The sequence below is a fragment of the Centropristis striata genome, chromosome 2, assembly GCF_030273125.1.
Source record: "Centropristis striata isolate RG_2023a ecotype Rhode Island chromosome 2, C.striata_1.0, whole genome shotgun sequence".
Lineage (NCBI taxonomy): Eukaryota > Metazoa > Chordata > Actinopteri > Perciformes > Serranidae > Centropristis > Centropristis striata.
This window is the reverse complement of record NC_081518.1, coordinates 26,131,582-26,149,305: the sequence shown is the minus strand read 5'-3', so window position 1 is coordinate 26,149,305 and position 17,724 is coordinate 26,131,582. Positions and strand designations below refer to the sequence as shown.

Sequence of the window (17,724 nt, the reverse complement as noted above, 5' to 3'; positions counted from 1 at the left end):
CTGATTAGGCATCAGTCCTGTCAATTATTAAATTTTTCATTTACACCCCCTAAAATAGATGTATACCGATATGTTTTACAATCATTCAAAACTCTATAAATCTGCAATTTCTTCTGTGAGTAAACAGGAAAACAAAACATAATTGATGTTGACTGTTTCTGACACCTCTTCGTTAATTTTAATAATTAAAAACAGCACTAAAAAATACCTGCCATCAGTTTTATAAGTGGTCATTTATTCGTTATCTTTTTACTACATCCCAGAACAGTTTAGTTACAAGAAATCAAAAAGAAAACTGCTGAATTCTTGTTGACGCTGCAGATGTAAAATCAACAGCTGTTACTGTATGATACAACACATCTTTTAGTGTTTATCATAGTGGGAATTTGCTTTTGGCAAATCAGCATAAAATGTGTAAAAACATGACATAAGATGTGAGTGACAACTAAACAAGTTCTACTGATGTGCAAACTGCATCTCTAGAAATTTCTGCATAAAACAGCCCCTCAGTATTGTTGCAGAGCAACATAAAGCGATAAACCAAAAGGAAGTAAAAGCATTTGTCTGATGTTTCTCTCTTAAAGGCACAGTCCCTGATCTGGAGAGTATCGTGGACATTTCTGAAGAACTGAGGACTTAACAACAGGAAAGTGGTCTTTGTGGTTTATTAAGTCTGGTCTCTTCTGTGGCGTCCTTTTATACAGAACATGTTAACTCCTAGATCACACACATTCACCTATCCATAGCCCCAAGCCAAACTGGGGATTTGCAGTCAGCTGAAGTTGTGACCATCATCCAAGGGAGGCATATAGTAAAATGTACAAAACAAATATATCCATAAACCAATACCCCCCAATTGGTTTATGGTTGCTATGGTGGGCCGGGCAATACTTAAAATCTGGACTGCACCAGAAAGCTGCATGGTAAGTAGCCTGGCATACCAAATCTAACTAAACTATTATAAGGATGATAAATCTATTAATAAACAAACATGCACATAAAAAAACTATGCATAATATCTGTCTTGATGGCATCCATCAGAAATAATGCTGTTAGCTTGGTATATGAACATATTTTTTGGAAAAGTGATGTTTACCTTGGTGGCCCAATTTACCTTAACCCACTGAGGTAAAATGGGCCACATGGTCTCAGCCAGAATGGGTCATCCTCTGTGTCATTCACAAACACACATGTGCATGACATTTGGTTCAACTAAAACCTGTATGTTGATGGTCATGTGAAATTAGCACAACTCAAACTCTTAGCTTGTTACATATTACTGGGTGGTAGCTTTTGTGTAGTGAAGCTTTATTTGTGGAAGAGTAGCCTAACTGATAGCTTAGCTCATGTATGTATACACACGTGTGTGTGTGTGTGTGTGTGTGTGTGTGTGTGTGCGTGTGTGTGTGTGTGTGTGTACGTACATGCACACACATCCACACATATTCACACGTACCCATACACACGCACACCGACCGACATACGCACCAGTCACACACACACAGCCACACAAGCAGGTACACAAACACACACACACACACACACACACACACACACACACACACACAGTTCACTATTCTGTTCTTGTTGTTTCATGGCTCTATGAGTTTTTTTAATGCAGTTTAAATGTAATGTGGCTGTAAAGCAATTATGTTTTAAAATTAAAATTGATGATAAATTACCATTTCCCTTTGCAGTTTGACTGGCCCATCTTACCTGAAACAGCTGACCCATTTAACCTGAAACTGCTCATGCAAAAAAAGTTGTCACAACCGATGTTTCAAGAACTGTAGGGCCTAAATAATTATATTTTATTACATAATTTCAACACAAAATGATCAGAAACAGTCATTATTAATCATAAAAATGCATGGAAAAGGCATATATGCAATTGTATTATTGTCCCAAGCGATTTACCAAAAAAAGTGTCGCAATTTAGCTGATATCACCCTTCAGTTATAAATGTATTTCCAGTTGAAAAACACTAAATGAAAGTTATGAATTGTTAATACAAACTTTTCAATTACTTTAATATAGACTGTTAAAGTCTAAAATATTCCTGCTTTTATGGAAAATAAGCCCGGGCCTGCTCTATTAAATAGGTTTATAAAAATAAATAGTATTTTGGGTCAGTCTGTTAGCTCAAGTTTAGTTACAATGGCAACGTATGCAGAGAAACTAGATGAAGTTCCTTTACAGAATCAAATCAACTGATAATTAGTCGGATTCACCTAAAATAAGCCTGGCTTTTTTGTCAAACTTTTTTGTGTGTTTATTGCATTTTTATACAATTCAAGTACTACAATAAGAAAAAAGACAACAGACAAGTAAGTTACAGTATATAGAACATTCACAGCAAGAGATCATCTTAGTATATATTGCTTGATTTCTAAAACAGTGAGTAGTTTTAGTTTTACGCATATATATTCCTTAACAGTCCAAAAGAAAGAAAAACTGCAACCTTCTCCCCCTCTGGAAATGCCATAAAACATCCCCATATTTTATTATTTGATCATTAATGTTAAGTTTTTCAAGGGCAAGAGAGTGCAACAGTCCTGTAAGCCAGGTTATAGACTTGGACTGGTAACAGATTTCCTTTTTTGGTGAACTTATTTTATGTAGCCGTCCCCACGGTGGGATCAATAACAATGTTATGTTGTTCTATAGGTGCCAGAGGTGGAAGAAGTATTCAGATCCCTTACTTCAGTAAAAACTAATAATACCACACTGTGTACTACACGACAAGTAAAAATCCTGCATTCAAAATTTTACTTAAGTGAAGGTACAAAAGAATCAGCATCAAAATATACTCAAAGTATGAAAAGTAAAAGTACTTGTTATGCAGGACCACCTGAATTTGAAGATTGTTATAAAGCTAAAATTAAAAAGCTAAATTCGACAACTAAATACACTGTTATGTGGTTTAATTTATAAGAATACGTTGTCAAAGTTGTCATCTATAGTGGAGGAAAAATGTACAATATTTATATCTAAAATGTAGAGGAGTGGAAGTATAAAGTAAAGACATAAGTGGAAATACGCAAGTAAAGTACAAGTACCTCTAAATTGTACTTTATTACAGTACTTGAGTAAATGTACTTAGTTACATTCCACCACTGATAACTGCCACATTTTTCCTGATCTATTTTTGACTAGAAAAAGTAATGAGTATACATTTCTGAAACATAATCCAAAATTACGGTAATGACCCAAATATCTGTCATATGAGGGGGTCATGTTACATCACAAATCTCAGAGGTTCAGTTCAGGTGTTTACCCCAAAATTTCGGGCTCCATAAAATAGGAAGTGGCTCTTATTCCTGTTTTCCTCTCCTCCTCTCCTTCTCATTCCACCATCATGACAACAACAAATGTAATTTCAAGGAGACAGAGTTGTGTGACAAACAATCCATCCGCAGATCAAACACATTGATTCACACTGATCCTGTTTGTTCCACTTTGTCTTGTTGTATCATGTTTTGAGGGTGTTTTAAAGGTTTGTAGATTTCAGCCAAGCCTTGTGTAGAAAGCAAGTGGTGAGAGATAAAAGTATGAACCATTCATAAATCTGTACTCGAGGATAACAACAAGACTTTAAGTGACACTCGAGCAGCCCTCTGCCATTATCAGGTCCCTGGTATAAAATCTTAATAATGTGTTTATGCCCCCGCAAAAAGATGAAAATGTAAAAAGCAGAGTGTAACTACAACAGCTTCTGACACCTGTTTACCTACTTTGAATTATGTAATGTTCATATAGTACATATATTCACAAAACTGTATAATGCGAAGTAATCATCTTGTTTTAAACTATCTTTTAATAGAAAAAAAGCAGAACACTTTGCTGTCAGTCAGTTAATCGTTTCGAGTCGATTAATGCCATGTTGAGATAATCTGCTTGTGCTCACGATGGTGAACATTTAATATATACATTTTAATATTAATTTTTTTTATATAGTAATTCGCTAAGCCAACACCAGGGAAGACTGCTACCTGAACATTTCTTATTCTTTATTAGTGCAAGTTAGGGTTAGATTTGATGATGCTGATTAATGCTCTTTCATTATTTTTCATTCATAATTTTTTTTAGTAGATACATTTACTAATTTGAAATAAGTGCACTGCTGACTGAGGGCAGATCAATGTTGTTATTATTTTTAAATTGTTGGAATTTATCAGATGCAAAAAACACCAACAACATATATCAGGGTTATATATTGGCCGCAGCCATTGTAAAAGTCATATCAGTCAACCACTTTGCTTCACTTTTAAATTTTGATTTTATCTCAACATGAGAGAGACCTAACCCAACTTTCTGAGACTGCAGCACAACAAGCAGTCTAACAAATGACTGTTCAGATATTCATTCGTCAAACAATGCATTACTATTTAAAACAGCAATTAACTATGCATTACCTTTTTTGAGTGATGAACATGGAAAACAGCAGACAGGTCCCTGTATTGAAAATAATGGGGATTTATTTTATTAATGTCGCCACATTAGCTCTTATTTATATCACAGTCTTTTAGAAACAATGATACATAACAAAGAGCAAATAGTTTCACTGTACACATATAGCAACAAATAGTCATAGTCTTTTGTCATAAAAAACAAGTTAAGCAGAATATTTAGTTAAAATGTGATATATAATTCTGTAATATCAACTTTTCTTTATCATCTTTTCCCTTGAAAAACATGTTTTTGCAGCTGCTTTTTCTCTAAGAAATCAAAAGTGCACACAGCCTTTAAAAACACTCTAAAAACTTTAAAAAAGCAGACTTTTCAGCACCTGGCGAAGTAACTGTTGAGTCACTGTTATTGATCAACCACCCTATTGCCACCACAGATTTATTTGGATCATTTTGCGCAATGGGACAGTAAAGGTCTTATTCATTGCACCTTTGAAACCTCCCAGGTTTAATTTGATTGTGCAGATAATTGGTTTTTCTGCAGGTACCACCGCGGGCCTGGAGCTGGGATACACAGCAATCAGTAGCTATAAGCCCGTTTAGTCCAGTCCATTTGATTCAAACTATCCGTTTGACTCAAAAACTCTAATTAGGACAAGAACAGCCTGTTATTCCAGAGCAGAAAACGGATGCAATATTCCTCTAAGGGATCTTAATCATTCCCTCAGGTATTTTTCAAACCTCTGGTCGTAATACTCCTGTAGGGATATTTTTGGTTGCTTGTGCAGTCTCTCCTTCTGAAACATATTATACAATCACTGCTTCTTTCTCATGAGATCTAAATGTAAAATCCAATGCGGAGGCTTATGCTTGTGAAATCATCAGTCCTGCTGACAGTGCAAATATCACTCAGTGATTCTTTAAAGAGCTCGTCTTCACAGTCATACTCTATCAGATTAGAGGAGCTCTTTTCTAGTCTGCAGAACATGTAGGCAACCTTCCACCTTCCACCCACCACACACACACACACACACACACACACACACATCACACACATCATGCACACTCACCTCTTGCACTTCATTGAGCATCCACCTCAGTCAGCACCAGGGGGAGATGTGAGGTCAGTAATGATAAGAGGTGATAGAGTGAAGATAGAGATTGCCTTATTACCTTATTTATACAGTCTATGCTTATTACACACAAGTTTAGATGCACTTTGAACTGATGCCAGAGCTGCAACACAGCTGACAAAACCCTCCAGTGTGTTATTAAATCACACAGGGAACCCACCCAGGATGCTAAAGTCAATCTATTTTTAAGAAATTTGATTTTAATTTGATTTTGAAAGTTATAGTGAAGTGGCATGTCATTTTAATGCTCATCCTGAGAGCTAGAACATCCATTTTTTCCTCTATATTTATTATATTATTATATATACAACTCACCCTTTTCTTTGTCATTTAATTTAGGATTTTAACCCCAAACTGAAAAATCCTGCACTAAAAACTAATTATGAATGCTGTAAAAATTGGTTTCATTAGTGTAATTTTACAAGAACGCCATTCACAACTGGCTGATGAGGTCAGAAAAGTTGGAGACTTTTGACTTTTGTAAGACTTTATGCAATGATAAACTTCACCTTGTCAGTGTGGTTGGAAAGACAAGTTTTGCATTAGTGGACAGCAGGAACATTTCATTTTGTCAGGTATATTCTTCTCTTTGAGACGATGAATTGCATAATACAAGTCATTCAGCTTAACTGTTCATTTCATGCAGGGATGGGTAATGTGGTATACGTCAATATCACAGTGAATATTTCTGTATTGATGTGTGAAAATATGAAATAACCCAATTTTAAGAGTAACTTACCCCCACTAAAATGTCTTTGCTGACCTCTAGTGGTGTAACTTTGCTGCAGTGATCTACAGGTGTAGTCATGGATACTGTGACATCACTGTTGGGTGTGGTTACAGGTTCAGCCAAGCTTACCTCTGATCACACACATCAGTGATGCTGGGTGTGAGCAGAGCTGCAGAATATTTCACAAAGGGGAGGCAGTGAAATACTAACATTAAAGGGAAACTTCTCTAAGTTAAGCCTCATCACTCTAAGCATCACTTAAGTCAGTGCTGGTTGGCTCTGAAGACCACAAATTTACAATATATCAGAAGTATTTTATATCCTTCTATCCACAAATATTGCTGCAAAGGAAGGGCGTTTGGAAGAAACGTTAACGATCAATAAATTGATTAATCGTTATGTTTTTATACATACTCCAGTTTGTATAAAACCATTCATACATGGGCAAAACATTATAAATATAAATATATATATATATATATATATATATATATATATCTCTTAAGACCTTCCACCCGCTTACTTCGAACGTCCCTGCTCGAAACACACCCATGTTAGAAATGCATTTTTCATCCTTTATTGATAGTGACAGAGAGATAATGGAAGGGGGAGACAGAGGGGATGCTATTGTAGTGACAAAATCTGTCCACAGATAGGCAGACAGACATAAACACCTGGCAAAGTACTTTAATCTGCTTCTGTGGCTGTTGCTGCTGCAGCAGGTGTCTCCAGAACCACATTTTGCAGTCATGACACACACTAAGGTGAAAACAATACCAGCCACATGCTGCTGCAGCAGGTAATTATTAAAAGGTTAGATTTTCAGATTTTTTTTGTCAGTTAAAAGGACCAGGATTTTTTTTTTTTAATGACTAGACAAAACGTCTGGTGTGTGGGGTTGTGTTGGAGAATTTTTTTTTTTTTTTAAATCCTGGCTTCATCCCTGAATCATACAGTTAAAGACCACAGTTAATTATGTTCTGAATAATGTGGCCGTGATATATTAAAACAAACAGAAGAATGCAGATATGCCAGTAAAAAACATAAAACAGGAGATGTGGAATGAGATTAGATATGAACAGAGAAAGCAGAGAACAGAAGACAGTGAAGAATCATCAGCAGTCGATACACATAAACACACCTACCACCTACATCCACACAGAAACATCCAGCACAGTCACCAAACAAAAGTCTTGTCCTTGGCAGCGCTGTGGAGGCGTTTGTTTGGACCTGATGGAAGGAGGGCTGAAAACGTGAGTGTGGGGTGATGCGGTGCGTTCAGGGCCTCGGAGAGTTTTTTTTGCATGCGACACACAATGCTTTTTTTTTAAAGGAGTCTGTTTCTGACAGCGACTGTGATCACGGACTCGTATGGTAGCAGATGGAAGAGGCGAGGCTCTGCAGAGAAGGGAGCAAGGTGTGACTGGGTGGGTTTGTGGATGTTGTCAGTCCTGTTATGGCCCTGTTTACGGTGTGTTGATAAAAAAGGGAGAGGACTCTGTTCCACAGCTCAAAACCAATGACCCATGACTCAAATTTGTGCTGTCAGCAAGACGAACGGCTGGGAGCTGTTTTATGTGCGGCTTCATAGAAAGCTTGTTTGAGCTGTTACACCCAAATGAGCTTCTTTTTTTATATAGTAGTGCTTAGAGTTATGAACCAGAAAATCATCCCGGGCACTGAAACCTTCACCTCGTCCATCACTTCCAAATTGACTCCCTGTGGGCTTTAAAGTGGCATTACAGGGCAGGCCTTATCCTCTTATGGCTGTGTGGAAGAGACATAAGATGCTCACTTGAACATTTTTATTTTATTGCGTCTTTGGTAATGTTTTCTTTAAACTTGCTGCAACATCAAATCGCTATATTTAGGACCATAATATTGACATTAATTTAAAAGTCTGACCTGCCCTTTTCATATTTCAGGTTCACTGTGAATAAGGTGTTTATGTAATTACCATATCAATGGTTTCAGCTCTATACTTCATAAATCACATTTTTAGTGCAGATGCCCTCATTTTAAGAAGAATTACCGCCTGTTATGGAGACTACTCAGAAAATGACTAATGATGTGTTCTCTTCTGAATGCGAGATTAATCAGCTATGACTGGTGTTCATTAAAGGACAGAATGCATGAAAACAATGATGTATTTCAGCTAAAGGAAGGAGGGTGCCTTAGAGGACAAAGGTGACACTATATAGAGGTCCTTGCAGCCTTATTAGGCAGGTATGGCAGTAAGGCAGGATGCTGTGAGTCCCTGGTGGCTGCAAGGGCAGACGGAGCAGCAGTCGGATGAACCGTGGCTGCTGCCCAAGTACTTATATTCCACCATCACTGCAGACCATCCAGCTAGTGGTGCAGTGCTAACTTTTTACTGATTGCAGCAGACTACAGAAGTTCTCAAAAGCAGACAGTTGCAGGCCTCGCAGGCTGATTCAGCTGTTTGAAACAAAAATAAAACTAAGTGTACTTACTGCAGGACTGCATCTAAGTACAATTCGGAGGTACTTTGTTGATTTAACTGGAGTAGTGCAGTTTCTTTATAGGTCTAGTATGTTAACCAACAATCCAACAGTGTAGAACAGAGGTTTCCAAAGTGGCAGGTGGGGCTCTGCAGCTCTATTAAAGTATTTAAATTAGTTATTATATTACTGAAGAAGATAACATAGAAACACTTCTGTAATATGATAAAGGACCCAGTCAGAGAACTAATAATTGCAGACGGACAGACATTTTTTATGTGTAGTATGAAGTTACATCAAACAGCAATATTTGGCTGAATTGTGAAGCATCTATCTGATCAAATAGCATAATCGTGATTCCATAGGCATCCAGAAATTCAGCAAAACTAAGCAAGCACCTTTCTCCCTGCTTTGTTTCCATCAAGGAATTCCAATGTGCATTTTGAAGATTCGCATGAGAAAAGCTTGATGGAAACACTGAAACTTGATAAAACTCAAAAATGTGCGTAAAAGTTTTTTGGTGTTTCTTGAAAAAATAGTACATGAAAGAAGGATTATAAGTTTCCCAATTGGATCCAATTCCCGAAGACTCTCCATTTTCTCTCTCTTGTGCAATATCTTCTTCTTCTACTGTTTACTGATGGATTAGCCTACAGCAATACATTACACTGCCATCCTCTGACCAAAGTACGCAGCGACCAATGTATGCAGCTTTGTTTATTCGCTCTAAACCAGTTGATGGAAACTTTCTTTAATGTAACATTTCAAAACTTTGCTTTAAAATTCGCTTCAACTTTGATGGAAACACGGCTACAATCTCGGACTATATGGTATAGAACAGGGGTAGGCAACCTGCGGCTCTGGAGCCGCATGTGGCTCTTCAGGCAGTATGCAGTGGCTCCCTGTGGCTGTGACAAAAAAATAAACAATCACCTATCATTGGTTTAGGCCCAAAGCAATTTGCATTCTTCAGTTGTAAAATGTGTAGCTTATATACAGCATTAAAAAATGTGCATCATAGCTTACGGAAGTCTTTGGACCGGTGCCTTGACTTCTGAATTTTTGCAACTTCAAGTCTAGTTTTGAGTTTCCCTCTCTAGGCTAGCTTTCGATTCCAAATCGCCTGAGATATTTCTTCGGTGTCCAGCCTTTTTTTCCCCCCTTGGGTTCTTACTGCATTCTGATAAAACCATATTAATAAATGCTCATTATGACCTATTAGTAATGCTGGTATAGGGTAATTTAGACTGTAGGCGATTTTATCTTCATTGTAAGATTCAGATTAAGGTTTGTGGCTCCTTTCCGACTTTTTTCTCTTTTTTTTGGCCAACAATGGCTCTTTAGTTAGTAAAGGTTGCCGACCCCTGGTATAGAACATTGGCTATAATTTAAGTGTGCAATTTCAGTTCAGGTTTTGGTTTTAATCTCTGTTTTAGTTTCAGATGTAAAGCTGCTGTCAGAAAGCACCAGGCTGCTGCCTGTGTGTGCAGCTCTATTTTAAGTTTACAAAATGACCATTTCTAGCACTGTTTGAGGGTACTTGGTATTACAAGACAGGACGGCTGGGGCTAGCTGGTTAGCATGCTAATTTCAGTAGATCTGGAACACAATACATAGACGTTTTTGACATAGAAACTACAGTCTTTTCTTCACATTCTGTTGATAATGTTGGTTCATTGTTAGATTGTTTTAAATGGCCATGTCTTCCACATTGCACCTTTAACCAGCTCCAACATTAAAATGCATTAGTGATAATGAGCCGGTAATACACACTCTAAGAGCTGGAGTACTCTTACTTCTGACACTTTAAGTACATTTTGCTGATTACTTTTGCTCGAATGCAGCACTTTCCCCCTGTTATTATTAATTATTCAGTGCAGGATTGCTCCTTTTTTTTGGTACATTATTTGAATATTCCTTCTACCCCTGGATCCAAGTGAAATACTAAATTGGCCATCATTAATAACAATGTTTTGGAGGAACTTTGGAGTTGTAGATTTATGATTCATACAAATAGATTATTCATAAAGATGCAGAGTGCCAAAAAGGTTCCCTGCAGTTTTAGACGCTGATGTATCAGTTTTTGGATCATACAAACTTTTTGTATTTTTGTATTCCATAGTTGTGGGATTAAAAAAAAGATTTTCTGACAGTGTCTTTTTCTATATTACAGAGTCTTGATTTGAATGATAAATGGGCTGAAAGCAACACTTGGATATTAACTGGGATGGTGTCATTTTTCAAAAAACAAAAGCAATGTCAGAATGATTTCGAAGATACCATAATAACACTTAAAACAGTGATTTTAGGTGTGTGAAGTTAAAAACACTGACTTTAAAATAACATTTTTTTTCTGGCCAGTCTTTTTCATCCTCAAAACTCAACTCAACCACAACTCGCTCTGTGAACAAAATTCAGTTGATCATGAACTCATGAAGTTTATTTCATGGACAGTGGTTCAGTGGGAAATGAAAAGTCACAAAATCCTCTTGGATGACTCGTTGGGTAACTTTTACCTTACAAAAAAGAAAACTTCAAATATAAACATGCACACGTATAGAGACTGTGACACACCTCCACCCTTACATATTGCTACCACAGACACAAAGTATTAAAAATTGAAGATAAAACATCTATTTATTCACCTGTGTTGAATGTTATCAGAGGATTGAATCAGCGGTAATCAGCCCACACAAATGGCTGGCGAGTAGAGGTCTGATCCACCTGCTGGCATGTTCAGAAGGTCATTATGAGCCCATTCAATGGACGCTCACTACTTTTAATTAACAGGCTGCAGTTTTGTTGTGATTACACTAAGAAACCACTTCTCTAAGGTTAGGGGAAAAAATGTCCTGTTTAGGCATTATAAAAGACAGTAAAAATAAATAAATAAATAAATAAATAAAATAAATAAATAAATAAATGCACGTAAATGCCAGAAGTTAATGTCTTACAAGGATGACACATATACACTTTATTTAATCTCATAAGGCATTGAGGTTTGCCTCATTTACAGTGATGATGAGTACATTTACAGACAGTACAGAAATACAAATTCAAAATACAGATAACAGACAAGGTTAATGAATAAAATTAAGTTAAAATGCTATTTAAAATGACCAAAGCCAAAAACAGTTGCAGGAAAGTCCGCAATCAAGCTATGAAATTGAAAAAAATGTTCTGATCGTATTGATCCTCAGTGTGACTTGAAGATCATTCCAGGTCGCGGGGGCATTAAAACAAAAGGCTGACTTTCCAAGTTCAGTCTGCACATGGGGAACTGTGAGTATTAGTAGTAGTTTCTTCAAATAGCATTGTCAACTTTTGTTTTAACTTTGGGCATGTGGCAATCCAATATGCAGTATCGATATCGGGCTACTATCGATACTGATAAGAAAATAAGTATAATCTGATACAATCCATATGCCTATCCATATGCCTATTATAAACTATTACGTAAAGGCAATAGTTAAATTAAATGTACACATTTACAGAGATGTCACTTGATTCGAATGTTATTGAACGAATTAATGTGTGTTTTCAGCAGTTAAATGGGCAAGTAGCAGTCTGCTCCACCTTCTTGTAGGTTCAGTAGGTCGTTATCAGCTCATTCAATGGGCTGCTATATTAGCGTGTGTTGTTTAGCGGCACCCTCTTCAGATGCTGGTCGGTATGAAAAACAAAAACAAAGTGACCTTATGGGGTGTAAAAGCGAAAGGGGAAGTGAGTATAAATCATGAAAAATGTATTTATAGGGCAGGAAGAGAAATGTATGGGTCAAACGAACAGGACCTTTAGGAGACTGGGGTTCGTGCTAGGGATGGCACAATACCACTTTTTCAGGTCCGATACTGAAATGGCAACCTTAAGTATATCTCTTGATACTGTTAGCAATCCGATACAGTCTCTTTCCGTTAAACAAGTAAGCTGTTAAAAAAAAAAAAAATTCAAAATCCACCTGGCCATCTAAAAACATTGTCTCAAAGTTTAGTGAAGCATCTACGTAATAGTTTATAATGTATGTAATATGTCTTGTCTGTTATCTGTATTTTGAATTTGTATTTCGTTATAAACTAGTAGAGCTCATAACGACCTACTGAACCTACTAGTAGGTGGAGCAGACTCCTACTTGCCCATTTAACTGCTGAAAACACCCATTAATTTGTTCAATAACATTCGAACCAAGTGATTTAATAATGATTATATCATTAATCTCCGTAAATGTGTACATTTAATTTAACTATTGCCTTTTGTTTTAATAAAGTTGTACCTTCTCAGTCTTTCAAAGAATTTTGCTGCTATTATTGCTTTTCATTTTAATCACACTGAGAGAAGCCTTGTGAAACTTCATAGAGGATAATAACAATCATTCTTTTCTTTTCAAACATTTTTTTCCAATAAACGGCCATATCTGCCATTAATACTGTGGAAAAATGACAGACACCAAGCAGTGAAGATGGAGGATGGCAAATGAATTGCTGATGCTGTTGTCAGTGTTTTCCATCTCACTGTGGGGGCAGATAGATTTATTTTTATATTTCTATGGTCCATCTAATCCTTCCACTCGTGTAATCCAAACAAGATGTCTGCAGATACCGACTCGCTCCTCCTCGTGTGTTGGAGGAACGTCCTTGAGCCGCGGGCCATCCCCGAACTGTTGAAGGAAAGATTTGCTTTTAAGCCCAAACAGGTGGGAAGAAAAGCACCGAGCCCAAGGTTGAATGGATTAATAGGATTTGTGAGCAGCACTATTTAAGCACCAGAGAGGACGGCCACAGGTTGACAGCTGTTACAGATGTTCAGAGAGTAACAGAAGAAAGAAGAAGACTTACAACTGAAGTTCAAAGCATCAGCAGAGCTCTACAGGTACGTTTCTGTTTTAATCTCATGCAGGTGACATGCAAATGGCTGATTCTTTCATCAAGTGCTAATAATATAGGAGAGTTATGCAGCTGATGTGAACTTTTAACAGACATCTTTGAAACAAAATTACATTCACCTCATATATTGAGGTTGAAATCTCAGATGGATATTTCCTTCTTAGCCTTGACAAACAAAGCTACATTCATCTGTTGGAATAGATCGGTTTAATTCAGTGAACCAACTCTTTATGTTCTGAGAAAAAGTCTGCAGGGTGAATAAAAACCTGAAGGTGGAGAAATTATTTTACTGTTGACAGAGGCATTGGAAAAGCAATGTTGGTTTCCACCATGAAAATAAATTTGGCACTTTTTAAATAAAGATGTATTATGATTTTTATTTATTCATGTCTTTATTTATGTCTTTTTTTAAATTATTGTTATTATTGAGGTCTTCATTTACGTCTTCTGTTGTTGTTTTTCTTTTCTTTTTTGTCATGAACTGTAAACTTGAAAGCATATTAAAAATGGAAAAAATAAAGTATTAAAAAAAATTAGAAGGGAAATAAATTTTGGCACAGATTTCTCATCAAACATATCTTTACCATTAAATAATTAAATACAGATTACATTCTTTAACTCTATTTCCAAGAAAAAGTTGTGAAACAACAAAGAATGCAATAATAAGATCATCATTTGTGCACAAAGATAACACATTTTATGTTCAAAATTTACAACCTGACTTACAAATTTGATACATAATGTTTTTATTTCACACAGCATCCCAACATTTTGGGACTTGGGGTTGAACTATACAGCCAGTACTAATTTTAGTACAGTAATAGATTTCACAGACAAACTGGCTTCAGATAGTGTTAACAGACATTAACCAGAGATGATTTGATTTTGTCCATGTAACTGCAGACAACACGAAACAAAATGATCTTCACTGTTAACCAACAAACTGCTGAATAACGATAGAAAAAGTTTCAAAGCAGAGATGACTTTAATCCTGTTAAACTTGATCTCCTGCCACAGTGTCTGCAGTGAGACCTGATCCCCTCTTGTGGCAGGCGTCTGAGCTGCACCCGGCAGAGGATGCAGCTGGTTGTCATGGCAGCAATGCTGGCCCTGGCTGGGGCGGGGCGGTCCTGCAGCTTCGGCTGTCATCTGACCAACGCCCGCATCCCAGTGGAGAGCTGTGGCAGGACGGAGTTCATCCACACCACCATCTGTGTGGGACAGTGTTACAACGAGGTGACGGAGGAGTCAGACTCTGAGCACAAGTTGATTTGTTTTATCGAGAGAAAAACCAGCAATTATTCTGTTTACATACATTAATATATTTAATTCGAGTACAAAGCTGTCATAATACTGTTATTATTGTAGTATCCAGAAACATTATTGATTACTTTCTATGATAAATAAGCTTGTGTGAATTTTTATATTTCATTGATTTCACCTCAGTTCAGCTTTTTACAACTTTTCTGCATTTTCACAAAAACAAATAAAACAAGAAAAGATAATTGTGTTGAACCCGAGAATAAAAATAGAAAATTCAACGCACCTTAAAAAGATGAAAAGTTAGATTTTTTTTTAAAAACAATAGTTTGATTTATCATTAAATACAGCCTTTTGCATTCTAATATATGATAATATAATATAAAACGCAATTATATATATATATATATATATATATATATATATATATATATATATATATATATAATATAACTCAACATTAAATTGATGCAGTTACACAAAACACACACAAAAAGGAAAGAAAAACTCAAAACAAGAATGCTCCTCTTTTAATAAATGGTAAGCTATATTAAAAAAAGGAAATTAGACAATAATTAATTAAAACTAATATAACTAATAACTAAATAAAATAATTAACTGCAGTAGGTGCAGTTTATAACAAATATTGAGAAGAAAAAATTAAATTCTATGAACTCAGAAGCAGCATTGTCTGCAGAAAATAGTCATTCTTAATCTCCTTAATCTAAATCCCTAACTAAATTAATGAAGAGTCTCAATATATTACCAAATATATGATGTAAAGCCTTCAATATGCAGGTTACCCTTTGTAATGGAAGGCTTGATAACATCCATCTTATTCATTATGTGCTTCGTCAGGGAATCAGTTCCTGAGGTTGATACATTTTTGTTCATTTTTATTATTATTATTATTATTGTGTTTTCCTACATATAAGCCCATCAGAAAGAGTTTATGGTGCAAAAGGATTTGTTTAAAAATAATCTTTTTAATAATATAACTCTTATTTCTTCTCAGAAATGTTTTATCTTTCTGCCAAATCAGCAAAGTTATGACCATATTAACTCTTTAAGTGATAGACTTTCAAAAAATGTATTTTGCTTTTTAAGTGGCTGCTTTTTTTTTTTTTTTTTTTAACTCTGTTATCTTTTAAAATGACAGATTTAAGACTTTTAGCGGTTACAGAGTTCCTTTTCTGTCCATTTAAAACATGCTTTTTTGTCTTTATCTGTTTGTACTGTTCATATGTGCAGACAGAAGTGAGCAGTTTACAATTATCTGCTTTTATTAAAGCTTGAATGTCCTGCTTTAAGCTCCTTTTTGTTTGTGTTTGTCAAAAATCACCTTCTCATGTGAATTAGTTGCATTAATGTTTAATCACTCACTGTTGTCTGTTGGTGTGGCAGGATCCGGTCTACATCGGCAATGACGACTGGCCTGAACAGAGAACCTGTAACGGGGACTGGACCTACGAGGTGAAACACATTAAAGGATGTCCGGTGGGCGTCACCTACCCTGTGGCCAGAAGTTGCGAATGCACGGCGTGTGACACAGGAAACACATACTGCGGGCGCTTTCATGGAGACATATCCAGCTGTCTGTCTCTTTAAAGAAACCTACATTTACGTATTATTTGTCTCACGTGACTTGGTACTGAAATAAATAGGTATCACTCAAGTTTTTGGGTTTTGTCTTTTTTTTCATCAGATACATCATGTTTTAAATATGTCCTTTTCTATCTCAGCCGTCTTTAATCAAAGTCATCAGTCACACATTTCAACCCGCTCCGTTCTGTCGTTGTTAACGCCTCCAACAATTTGTCAGCGCAGATGAAATGTCACAAGTCAGTGCAGGAGAAATTTTCTGTAGATGTAGCGGTGAGATAGCAGATTGACTTTAAAGGCCGACTGAGAGATTAAATGTCCCACCAACAGTTTTCCCTCCTTGTCCCGACCGAAGCGACTGACCCCGAAAATTCAATAATCCTGCAATTCAAGTTTTCACGCTGAGAATTGGAGGTCATCCTATAAGAAAAAGAGCAGGGCTCACCTCTTCTGTGACAGGTGGAAATGAAAATATAGAGTGTGCAGTGTATCCAAAAGCTCCTGCTAAGTGCCTGCTGATCAGTGGCTCTCCTCAGGAGGCAACACTAAATGTGGAAACAGCTCAGTTTGCAGAATCTTACATTTTTGTTTCTGCACTTTAGCCGGTACTGCAATGGGCTGCATTTGTGATGATGCTGCCACTTTTTATTGTTTCTGCACTGTTGTTAAAGGAAGAGTTTGACATTAGATGAGAGGATCTGTGCCACTTTTCGTCTGTCAAATATAAAAGGAGATGTTAGCTTAGCTTCACATAAAAGGGAAACAGCTGTTGTTCAGCACACACACCCTACAACCAGCACTGTTTGTTTGTATTTTTGTTTGTTTTCTATTGAACAAACATGATTTTACGTGTTAATATGTAAGCTTAAGAGGTGCTTTTATCCTTTGGACAGAGTCAGGCTATCTGTTTCCAGCCCTTCTGCTAAGCTAAGCTAATGGTGTCTGATCTGTAGTTTTTTGATTGTCATTTAATCTAACTCTTGGTAATAAAGCTAACAAGCATATTCCCAAAAATTGCTTTAAGACCTGTGTACAGAACATTCTAGGCGTGATGAGATAAAACATATTGGATAAATATTTATTCAGTGATCAACGTCCTGCGCTTTCTATAAAATACAATACATTGATTATCATATTAATGTCTGGAAGAGCTTGTTAATAAAATAAATGTGCAAATGATATTGTCACATATTAATCACAGGCTTCTGAATCAAATTTAACTTAAATGAAATGAAAGCAAAATATCAT

General features: G+C 36.3%; 1 protein-coding gene across 1 annotated transcript; it reads left to right on the top strand.

The window, feature by feature from the left end:
• Nucleotides 1-14,682: 14,682 nt before the first annotated feature.
• On the top strand, nucleotides 14,683-16,572 carry LOC131989193 (gonadotropin subunit beta-1-like). Its single transcript, XM_059354394.1, has 2 exons — nucleotides 14,683-14,850; nucleotides 16,279-16,572. The coding sequence occupies exons 1-2, from the start codon at nucleotides 14,692-14,694 to the stop codon at nucleotides 16,480-16,482; spliced, it is 363 nt and encodes a 120-aa protein (XP_059210377.1). The 5' UTR covers nucleotides 14,683-14,691; the 3' UTR covers nucleotides 16,483-16,572.
• Nucleotides 16,573-17,724: the final 1,152 nt, after the last annotated feature.

Excerpts from the sequence above, each read along its gene's own strand:
- LOC131989193 (XM_059354394.1), top strand. The coding sequence starts at position 14,692 with ATGCAGCTGGTTGTCATGGCAGCAATGCTGGCCCTGGCTGGGGCGGGG. Across the intron at positions 14,851-16,278 it reads TGGGACAGTGTTACAACGAG|GATCCGGTCTACATCGGCAA; the intron begins GTGACGGAGGAG and ends TTGGTGTGGCAG.